The 12,263-nt window shown below is 37.0% G+C and overlaps 1 protein-coding gene across 1 annotated transcript in view; it reads right to left on the reverse strand.

The window, feature by feature from the left end:
• The window catches only part of mfsd2b (MFSD2 lysolipid transporter B, sphingolipid), a 30,361-nt gene that overhangs the window by 16,049 nt on the left and 2,049 nt on the right, over positions 1-12,263 (reverse strand). The window contains exons 3-4 of the mRNA XM_067418051.1: positions 5,441-5,566; positions 3,766-3,890 (exon numbers count right to left, since the gene is read on the reverse strand). Of these exons, the coding sequence (XP_067274152.1) occupies positions 3,766-3,890; positions 5,441-5,566 (251 nt within the window). The remainder of the gene's footprint in view (positions 1-3,765; positions 3,891-5,440; positions 5,567-12,263) is intronic.

A 12,263-nucleotide genomic window follows, 5' to 3' on the forward strand; every position in this document is an offset into this window, starting at 1 on the left:
CCATTCGAAGCAGGTTTACCCTGGACACACTGACCTCTGTGCCACACTGCTTTTCACTTCCACAGAGGATAAACAACTGTGAGCAAACAAGCAACACAGAGAACAGGGAGGTAAAGAGAGTGGCCAATTCTGGTACAGTCCAGATGCCACTACTGCAGCGTGGAGCAACCTCTGTGTGCCCTGCTGATTGTTCAGCCACACAAAGGAGCCACCGTACAGGAAAGAGAGCAGGACAGACGGGTTAATGACAATGGAGAGGGCCAGACGGTATGTAAGGTGCTGAAAAATATGAGATGACCTGATATTTTAACTTCTATTTTAATATGCTTCTATCTATGTGTGTGTGTGTGTATGTGTGTGTGTGTGTGTGTGTGTGAAGACTTCAGATGCAAAAACCTTTTCTTTTATATGCCTTTTCATTGCCATTAAAGTTAAAGGTGCCCTATGTAGTTTTTTGCAGCAACATATCCAAAAACCACTATAAATTAACTCATTACAGTGTGCGAGTCTCCTTTATTGATACTTTACGTACAATAAGTATACAAATGCAGATGCGAAAGTATGGCCAGCAGACAGACAGAGTGTATTTAGGCCACGCCCACAATGGGGGGGGGGGGGGGCGACGACGACAATCCAACGCTCTCCGTTGACTTTGTATTGCGTGACAATTTCTGACTTATTACAAAAAACAGAACAATGTCTAAAAGCTGATGTGACAAGATGTGCTGCAAACAAGCTAAAAACATAAGTTTTATAAGCTCTCGGCCAAAAAAAAAACCCACCTCTCCTAGGCCAGGGTTAAACATTTTGTTCAGTCGAGTTCTTACAATATCCCAAATGTTTCCAACTATTTGTAAATTGTGAGAAAATTGCTATTTTAACCAAGGATCCGGGACGTCTGAGGGAGTAGCCTGTCAATTGCGTCATATCTGCGTTACCCTCGGTTTCCGTTTTTTTCTGCAGAAGCATTTTACTCTTAGCAGTGTGAACATGTCACATATGAACATACAGAGTGACGTCATAACATAATTTTAAACGCTTAAATGTATCTAATATGATAAACAAAGCTGCGTTACCTCATACTCATGACCGGAAAAGCAGAAGTGGTGCCGACGACTGTGTCCCAGCCTGTCATAATAAAAGTCCCGCCGCTCGCGAGGCGTGTTGTTCAACAATCGTTCCAGCGGCCTTGCTCAGCTCCCTCAACACTCGGTCCTGCTCTGCTTCATACTTCATGCTCTTCCCTGCTCTGCTACAGTAACGTTAATAACCATATCCATGAACATGATTTCTGCCCGAGTCCTATCCCGATTCTTTTCCCATTCTGAGAGGTGAAGGCCACATGTCCCAAGATTCTGCGACAAACCTGCCATCAAACTACGCATTTGTTTTTCTGTCCTCTAGCGGACGGTAAAGTTACATAGTGTAGCCTGAGATATGAAACTGATGTGTAAGCATTTAGATTAAATATGCTGTATGTAAGAATGACAGCAAGTGATTAAAATGGGTTCTGCAGTCTAAATTCAAATTGTTTGCTCCTTCCCCGCCCCCACCCCCTCCTCCACAGTCTCAACGGCCAGTTTGAGGACATGCAACAGGAATGAGCTAGCCTGACAAGCCAGACCCACATCAAGATGTTTGGTCTGGAAACTCAACATTGACAGCTCAATCCGAGGGGCGGGATAAACGGTTGTCTTTCAAACTCCCTCTGCACGTGATAGGAAAGCGCTACAACCAACCAGAGCAACGAAAGTGAAGCAGAGCTCGCTGACAAATTAAACATTCGCCGTATCCGATCGGCTAAACTCAGAACACATCTTCCCTTTTTAAGAATGACTTCAGTGCCGTTCTTTGTTCTTTTCTCAGAGAAAAGCTTAACTCCAAGTCTTCCAGAGTCGCGGTCAAAGCTGATTCGAAAGACCGCCGTTCGCCAGTTTCTGTGTTTACTAGAAGCACGCAAACGCAACTCGGCCGTCGTCATTATGGCCCCGCCCACCGACTATACATGATGTGATTGGCCCGGCAAGAGTTGGGGGAATACAGCTCAGAAAGTTATTGAGAGTTGCTAGACGACACTCACGGGCAGATTAAATTTGCTGCCGCTAGGGTGCGTCTAGATTTCTAGGCTAGTAATGAGCGCAATTGACAATGAAAAGTGAGGAGACTCGCACACTGTAATGAGTTAATTTATCCGTGTTTTAATTTGCTTCTGTTCATAGAGATTTTTATATGGATGCCGAGGCTTTTTAGGACAGGAGAATCTGCAATCTCTGACCCAGTTTGTTTGCTGGCTTCCATGGCAGCAGTACGCTGCATTTTCCGCCAACTGGCAACCTGTGGTGTCGAAATACTATTGGGCAAACTGGCAGCATGTGGAATCACACAGAAAAAAAAAAAACAGACATTCCGACATGGAATGCAGAAAGTAGAATAACTGACTGTAGCATTGTTTTTCAGAGAAATGAGTATGTTTCGGCATGTACTCGGCATGTTTCCTAAAAATCTGCAAACATATGATGGTATTTTTATGCTTTAGTACAGTCAAAAGCTGAGCTTCCAAATATTACCTGACAGTTAAAAGAAAAGAAAAAAATGTACTTTAAGACATAAGTGAAGAAATTTCAAGAGTGATGCTGATGGGATGAGTAATATAAGCAGAATTCCCCGTTATAAGAGAGCATGTAGAACCTGTAAATCAACATGCTGTCTTTGTGTTGGCATGGCTTTAGCATAATAAACACTGAGACATACCAGAAGGCCCACATGGGCATGGCTGAGATGTTCCGCAGTGATTCTCCGAAAACAAACCCTAACTACTTCCTTCTAGACACTATGATGTCACATCAGAATGTAATGAGAACTTCCTGTCAGACACTCACATCTTGGCCATGTCGTCACTTTAATCTCCTGGGACATCCACATGCCCATTTTAAGAAGCCTTCAGTTTGTTACTTGATGTCATTTGTTAGAATGTAGGCTAGTTCTATTTTGACTAAATCCTAACTAAAGGCTGCAATACACAACTACACAACATCTGAACAGATATTAAAATACTAAGGATCATACACTTGCTGACTTTGTGCAAGTGCAAGGGTTCTAGAAGTATTTTTTCCATTCCATAGGGAAACTGATTTTTAATGATAACATAAAAAGCATCAAAGACTACCCTACTGTGAGATATGAGGTTAATCAATGCTATTTTGCTTCTTTGAATCCATCAGTCTGCATTATGATTATTATTATTTTTTAAATATTCATGTTTAACAGTGCAATTTGAAAGACTACACTACCCATGATGCTTTGCAAAAACTCCACAAATTGGGGAGTCGAAAAGAGCTCTTTGGCTCCGCCCACTACCATAAAGCACTGCAAACTACATAATCGAGTCAATTAATCTGCTCTCAAAAGACTTAAATATTTGTATATGAATGAATATTTTGCAGTTAACTAAGAATATATTTTTTATCTATACATAATCAACATTTGTAAATTAGTTGTTTTAGTTCCAGTATAGTTTTTAATTCAATTATGCTGCCTGCAATACTTTATGGGATTGTAGTTTTACCCCTCACTAAAAGGCTTTGTTCATGGCTTAATCACTAAGGAAAATCCCTATGGGAAAAATGTATGTAAAAATACTCCCGGAACCAGCGCTGCTGAAAGAGGGCATTCTACTGAAAACTACTATTTACGTGTTCCAAATGGACTCAGAATATCAAAAATGTTTGAAACGATTTAACTGGATGGATCATAGATGCCACTCACCATGGCATGAGTCGTCCGATCTTTGTCCATTTACTCTTGGTAATGAAGAATCCCACAATGGGGTCAGTAACTGCCCCCCAAGCCTTACCGACAAACAACACCATGGAGGCCTGGAATGGGTTAATCTGTAAGGAGAAAAGAAATTAAACATCTACATTAATAGAAATACCATCCAACCTAATGCTGTGTTATTCAGCATGGTTCTTGCTAATCAGAACACGAGCAGAATCAGTGACAAAGGTTAAATTATTTTTGCCTTCTCTTTGCATTAATCAAATAATTAATATGGTGCTATTCTGAGATTAATATGCTCTATTAAGATCATATCCTCAAGTATTATATCGCAGTAAAAAAGCAACTACATATTTTCCAGTTTTCAAAATCCAGTCTCAAAAACTAAGAAACGCAATTTTCTTGAAACAGAATTGTCCCTAAATATTGTCCCAACTAATCAAATAGAGTTGTCCGAAGAAATAATTTCATATTGCTGAAATGTTAAGGGTTTTTGAGTTCCCAGCATGCATCGCACCATGAATAATATTATATAAAATATACACACACACACATATACATACATATATATATATATATATATATATATATATATATATATATATATATACACACATATATATATATATATATATATATATATATATATATATATATATATATATATATATATATATATATACACATATATATATATATATATATATATATATATATATATATATATATACATATATATATATATATATATATATATATATATATATATATACATATATATATATATACATATATATATATATATATATATATATATATATATATATATATATATATATATATACATATATATATATATACATATATATATATATATATATATACATATATATATATATATATATATATATATATATATATATATATATATATATATATATATATATATATATATATATATATATATATACACTGTAAAAAAAATGTTGTTTTTTGTTGGTTTAACTTATAAAAGTAAGTAACCTGGTTGCCTTAAAATTTTAGAGTTCATTGAAATTAAAAATTTGAGTTGATACAATGAAGGAAATTAGTTTAACAAATAGAAACTCAAAATATTATTGTATCTGAACCAAATAAAAAAAAATTGATAAATCATGAAAATAGCACTATTTGGAATGTTTCACTGCGTCATCAGAAATAAAACACACAATTACCTAATATGCTTACAAAATCTTTTAATAATATTTTAATAAAAGCTGTCGAATCTCAAAAAAGGTTCATTGTATTAACTCAAAATTTTAATTTCAATGAACTCAAAATTTTAAGAAAACCAGGTAACTTTTTTTCGAAATAATTTTTTACAGTATATATATATATGTATGTATGTATGTATAATATATATGCTAAGTATCGTATAAGACTATATACTGTGAATGGCTATTACAACAAATTAATACATGGCTTAATACAATCGACATGTCTTGACAAATCTAATGTCTAAATGAGGCATTTTGCATTTAGTGGATGAACAAATTCAAATTGACAAAACAAAGAACTAAGTAAACCTAAAAATTTGAACACTTCCAGTTGCCTTGTTTTTTCCCCCTCGATTCATTTTTTACAGTGTGGCTTAATATTTTATTACAATACATTGAGATCTCACCTGTGCGATGTCAAGTAGATATATCTGAAGGAAGAACGCCGTTGCGCTGCCGGCGACCTGATTTGGTGCCCCTCCGATGGCGAAACATAGTTTGCTACATACAGTGAGTTTCTGATCCAGATGAGTCTGGAAAAAGAAAAAAAAAATCTGAAAATGGGGGTAACAATCGCAAATGCAGATTTTTGGGGGAGAGTACAAGACCATTGTGTATTTCTAGGTTACATTTGGAAGATGATTCCATTATTACTGTGCCATTTGTACTGGCAAGTTTAATTTTTGAATATACTATTTACAAACATCAGGCATATTATTATGACCACCTTTCTTATATTGTGTTAGTCTAGTCACGTGTACACTGTTGGCGCATTTGCCGGTGGACAGGGGTCCGCATGGCCACCCTGACTGGTCGCAACAAACTGCGATGAACTGTGTATTCTGACACTTTTCTGTCAGAACCAGCATTAACTTATTGAGCAATGTGAGCTACAGTAGCTCGTCTGTTTGATCGGACCACTCAGGCCAGCCTTTGCTCTCCACGTGCATCAGTGAGCCTTACCCATGACCCTGTCTCCAGTTCACCACTGTTTCTTCCCTGGATCATTTTTGATAGATACTGACCACTGCAGACCGGGAACACCCCACAAGAGCTGCAGTTTTGGAGATGCTCTGACCCAGTCGTCTAGCCATCACAATTTGGCTCTTGTCAAACTCACTCAAATCGTTGCCCATTTTTCAAATGTATGCTTTTTTTTATGACAGACTAAACAGAGTTAAATCTCTCAAATAATGTGCTGTTAATTATTTCATGGTGTTTCCAACCTTTTCATTTTCAATTTCTTCAGTACTTGATTAGAGGTGCTAGACGATCCCCATGTGGACTTTTATTGAGGTTTTTGGGTGATAATGATAGCATCTGTCTCTGCGCTGTTGGTTCAGAGTTTCTCTTTTCACCAGTACGTGGGTGGGACAGTTCGAAGGGTCCTCAGCTCGAGACCCCTCAAAACCACAGGAAATATTTAATCCAGATGCTTCCACTTCTGTGAGCTGGGGTATTTGATCACAGAGAACACCCTCAAAATAAAGGTTCTTCAAAGCTTCTTTTAAAGAATGATTTAATACGTTTCATAAGTTGCTATTTAGTTCTTTAAAGAAGTGTCTAAGTATACTGTAAATATTAAGGAATTTTCCTTTTGGATTTTCCCTGTATTTAAAAATTACACATTATATTTTGTTGTTTCTTAGGGCTAAAGGGAATGTCTGTAAACTTTGAAGACTTTCTTACAGTCCTAGGTTACAAATATATGTTCTAAGAACATTTCATGAACATTTTCTGAATGTTCTCTGAACGTTGAAAACATCGTGTTTTATATTAAAAAAAACTTGTACATGCTAGACTAATTGAGACTAGTCACTTGCATATTGTTGGTTTGATTGCTTCTCTTGCTTCTCATTTGTAAGACTCTACTAAAGGACTAAATGTAAATGTAATTTTTTTTTTTAAATCTAAAACAAGAAACATTTAAAATACGTTGATGAACAGTCCAACTAAACCATTTCAGTTCAATAAACGATAATGTTTTTGTGCTAATGTTCTGAGAATATATTTGAGAGAACCTTGCCAGAACATTAGCCAAAGTTCGGAGAACGTTCCTTGCTTGGGGAGATCCTTCAGATTCGCTGGCTTTTTTAAACACCGGAATCGTTCAACCCAAAATGAAGAAATAAACTTGAAATAAACTTGATTTGGAATGACATGAGAGAGTCAATTATAAAGATTTGTCATTTTTAGAGGAACTATTCCTTTAAAAATGAAAACCACATCCCTAAATCTCACTTGCCATTCAAAGGGTTCAGGCAATGACACAATGGAAGCAACACGGGTGTACCGAGTGACTTCTCATTACTGTAATGTTCAAAGAAATGCATAAATTTTGAGTGGCTTTCTGAATGTAGTGTTTCACACATTAAAAAGGACACTCATCCCTTGGAAAGCTCTGTGGATAAGGCAGAGTAAATGTGTGTTTTTGAGGGTTTGTGTGTGTGTGTGTGTGTGTGTGTGTGTGTGTGTGTATGTGTGTGTCCGCATATGTGCAGTGAGTAGAACATGGAGGGGAGATCCTTTCAACACATAAAAGGGAAGTCAAACCGCCGCTTAGAGCCATATATTTACGAGAGAGATCTTGGAGACAGGCAGACAGTTTGGTGCTGAAAATACTACAGAAGTCAAACACTCCTCTTTGAGATGTTAACTCATTCATCCGCTCAATCAAAGCCGGTGTTTGGCGTCTCCACGCCAACGTGCACTCTGGGTACCCTCACAAAAAAAAACAACCACAGAGGGCAGGACTGATCGCTCTTCAAAAGACGCTGTAATTAACTCACTGAAATTCTCCCTTGCGTTCTCAATTTCACCATGATGACAAAAAGATGAATAACTTCTGACATCACAATTTAAGAGGTTGACATGTAATTATTCAGATAACGCAAGAAAATGAAAAGATTGGAGAGTTCACCCAAGTTAAATGTAAATTCTGATGCTACTGAACAACAATTATTTTCTAAAGAAGGACAAGTAAGAGGATTTGATGGTACTAAAGTGTGAAATGAATCAGGAAGATTGTGTGCTTAGACGAGATGCGGATAATTCTGGTTTATCTGTTAAGCTTCACTACTGCACATACTGTGATCTGAACAGACCCTAAGTACAAAATCTTATGTTATGAAAAGAAAAAAAAGGAAATTCAAATAAACTTGTTTCTTAATTAGTATTTTTGTCTTGTTTTCTTTTTCAAACAAATATACTTGAGAAGCAGAATTGTGTAAGATAAACTTTCCATAGACCTAATGATTTTTTTATACTACACAAACTGTATAATCTATCCTCTAACCCTAAACATATCACAGAAAGTTCTGCATTTTTACATTTTCAAAAAACATAATTTCGTCTGATTTATAAGCTGTTTTCCTCATGGTGAACAAAAAATGTCACTACAAGGACAAGGATTTTGGATATTTACATATTTGTTTGGACATTTTATCTTAGGGCTTACCTAGACCACACACACACAAACTTATATGTTAGATGTAATTAATCATTTTGACAGCATTAATATTATTATTTATTTATTTTTAAATGGAAAACAATACAAAAAATACTGTAGAGGTATACTGATTTTTTAAAGCAGTATTTCTTATTATATATAGTAAAAACATGACTTTTAAGCATGTATTTGAAATAGAAATATAATTTTAAATAACTGTTTTGTTACAATGTAAAAGTCTTTACTGTCACTATTGATTTTGTTTTTTATTGACTTTAATTGTTAGACAACCACTTAGCAACCAGATCAAACACCCTAAGCAACTGCAAAACACACCCTGGTAACCATTCACAACACTATAGCATCATATACATCGTATGGCGCTCGAATTCTCACAAAGTTTATTTTTGTTGCCGTTATCAAGACAAACAGGAAGTCATTGAGTTGAGACAAAATATCTGACTTCCTCATAGATCGAAAACAGCTAAATCATGATAGCAGCAATGAAGTGTGGGAAGATGCTGATATGAGGACCAAACCTTTCTTCTGGAATTTTTTAAATCTCACAAAGCTTGTCAAGAACATGTTTGAGACATTTTACCCCAAAATCTAAAAAAGTATTATTAATATACACACACGCTCACAGGCAACTTTAGGTACACCTTACTGTTGGACCCCTTTTTGAATTTAGAACTGCCTTAATTCTTCGTGACCTAGATTCAACAAGGTTTTGAAAAAATTTCTCAAAGATTTTGGTCCATATCGTCATGAGAGCATCACGCAGTTGCTGCAGATTTGTCAACTGCACATCCTTGATACGAATCTCCCATTCCGGCATATCCCAAAGCTGCTCTACTGGACTGAGATCTGGTGACTTCGGAGGTCATTTGAGGAGGTCATCACTCAATGTCATGATCAAGAAACCAGTTTGAGAGGATTTGACATTTATGACATTATCCTGCTGGAACACTGTGGTTATAAAGGGATGGACATGGTCAGCAACAATACTCAGGTGTAGGCTGTGCTCATTTGGTACTAAGGGGTCCAAAATTGTGCCAAGAAAATATCTTACACACCTTTACACCACCAGCAGCCTGAACCAGGATTGATCCATTCCTTTCATGTTGTTTACGCCAAATTCTGGCCCTACCATCTGAATGTCGCAGCTGAAATAAACAATGATGAGATGTTTTTACAATCTTCTATTGTCTCATTTTGGTGAGCCTTACAAATTTTAGCTCAGTTTTCTGTCCTCAGCTGACAGGAGTGTCACCGGTGTGTGTCTTCTGCTGCTGTAGCTCGTCTGCTTCAAGGTTGGACGTGTTGTGTGTTCAGAGATGCTCTTCTGAAGACCTCGTCGAGTTGAGTGCTTATTTGAGTTAGTGTTGCCTTTCTATCAGCTCAATCCAGTCTGGTCATTCTCCTTTGACATCTGGCATCAAGAAGACTTTTTCACCCACAGAACTTGGACTATTCTCTTAGCCTAGAAATCTAGACCAGCGGCTGCAAATCTAATCTGCCGCGAGTGTCATCTAGCAACTCTCAATACACTTCTGAGCTGTAAAAACCAAACTCTGGTCAGGCCAATCACATCGTGTATAGAGTCGGTGGGCGGGGCTCAACATAGTGATGGCAGAGTTGCACTTGCATGCTACTAGACTAGTAAGCACAGAAACTGGCAAACGGCGGTCTTTCAATCAGCTTTGACCGCGACTCTGGAAGACTTGGAGTTAAGCTTTTCTCTGAGAAAAGAACAAAGAACGGCACTGAAGTCATTCTTAAAAAAGGAAGATGGGTTCGGAGTTTTGCCGACTGGATACGGTGAAAGTTTAATCTGCCAACTAGCTCCGCTTCACGTTGCTCTGGCTGGTTAGCGCTATCCAGCTGTGTGCAGAGGGATTTAGAAAGACAACCGTTTAACTCACCATTGACAGGGCTCAATCCGAGGACCAAACCCTCAATCTGCAGACCAAACATCTTGATGTGGGTCAGGCTACCATTCTCTGTAAAACCCTAGAGATCGCTGTGTGTGAAAAATCCTGAAATCCTTAGACCAGGCACCAATATCCATGCCACGTTCAAAGTCACTTAAATCATCTTTCTTCTGCATTTTGATGCTCAGTTTGAACTTCAGCAGATTATCTTGACCATGGCCATGTGATTGGCTGATATATTTGTGTTAACAAACAGTTGAACAGGTGTACTTATGCTGCCTTCACGTGCTATCGGAATTATCGTAAATATGAGTTTCCGAGGTAAAAATTGCACATGAACGCCCTCTGATGTCGTATTTACACCTGGGAGGTTTGGAAATAATTCTGATACCCAAGTTCCCAAGATGGGCATGGTTTAACCTTTAAAAAATGACGGATGGGAGATGAATTTCTGCTGTGGAAGGTGTATTATTCGTTTTTTCCAAGCAAAAGTTTCATTGTCTTGTCATTAAAGTAATACATATTTACATAAATGAATAATCATTTGAAGCATATTGTGTATTTTAAACACATCAAAAATCACATGTAGTTGACCATCTTTCCAGAATAGTGAGCAAGCTAACTATCTAGATAGTGTGGTAAAAGGTGGTAAAAACTATTAACATTTTAGTCTTTAAGTGGCCTTACCTTGTCCTCCATTCTTTCCAACAACAAAGCACCTGAACACAACAAGCTTGTAATCACGACTTCTGAAGCGGGAAGTAGGAAACTTCCGATAGCATGTGAAGGCAGCATTAATAAAGTGGCCAGTGAGTGTATACCAGGGGTGTCCAACCCTGGTCCTGGGCTGAATCCAAAATTGCCCCCCTAAACCCTCATTCACTATCCCTGCTTTAGTCCACTATTACAATTCGCTTGAAGGGGGAATGAAAACGAGAATAGAGAGAGCTTTGGTGAGAACTAAACACATATTTAATTACTACATTATTCATTTCTCGCTAGAAATGACATCAGAAGTGAAAAATATTTGTGAAAAATATATATTTACACACAAACTGACCAGCAAACACAACTTTCGGACGCCATTTATTATTTTCATGATAATAATGCACATATTTTAAGAGATTCCCTCTTAAAATATGCTTAATTGTCATACCAATTATGTCTCTTCTAGATTCAACTGAACTAAAACTCTTTGTGCTTAGCCTACTTCCTCACAGTTGCTGCTCTAATCTGCCTTTCACTGTGTCTGTTTGTGTGAGGATGAATATGGATGACATAATAAAGGGTTTAAGGCTTCATAGCCAGCGGGATTTAAAAATGCATTTTATTATTACACTTGCAAGGTCAAATTCACCCTGACCTTTCACCTCCAATCTCAATTCGATTATTTTCTTGTGCAGAGAGTGTGAAAAACTAAATATCAAACTCTCAAAACCCAGACCGGCAAGTGCAGCAATCATTTTTTCATGATTGTTGAGGCAAATGTTCTCTGATGGAGTCTCAGTAGATTCGGACTGCATGGAAGAACTGGCACATCGGTCTATACAAACATCCCTGATAAACCACAGTGACATAACCCCTCTTTATTAAGACATTCACATTAAAAAAGATTTTTCAAAGTTGTAAATAAAACAAAGATTACCTGAGTATGTCTTACAAGAAAATACTAGTTCAGGTTTTCTACTTCAAAATGTTTAGTTCAATGGGTTACTTGCAATTTCTTTGTAATCATAAGATACATTTACAAGCAATTTCTGGGAGTATGGGGATCACATGAATCAAGAAATCCTTATACCAAAATCCAAAGTAAATCTCAGAAAAAGTTTAAAAAGTAATACAATTTTC

The sequence above is a fragment of the Pseudorasbora parva genome, chromosome 15 (assembly GCF_024679245.1).
Source record: "Pseudorasbora parva isolate DD20220531a chromosome 15, ASM2467924v1, whole genome shotgun sequence".
Taxonomy (NCBI): Eukaryota; Metazoa; Chordata; class Actinopteri; order Cypriniformes; family Gobionidae; genus Pseudorasbora; species Pseudorasbora parva.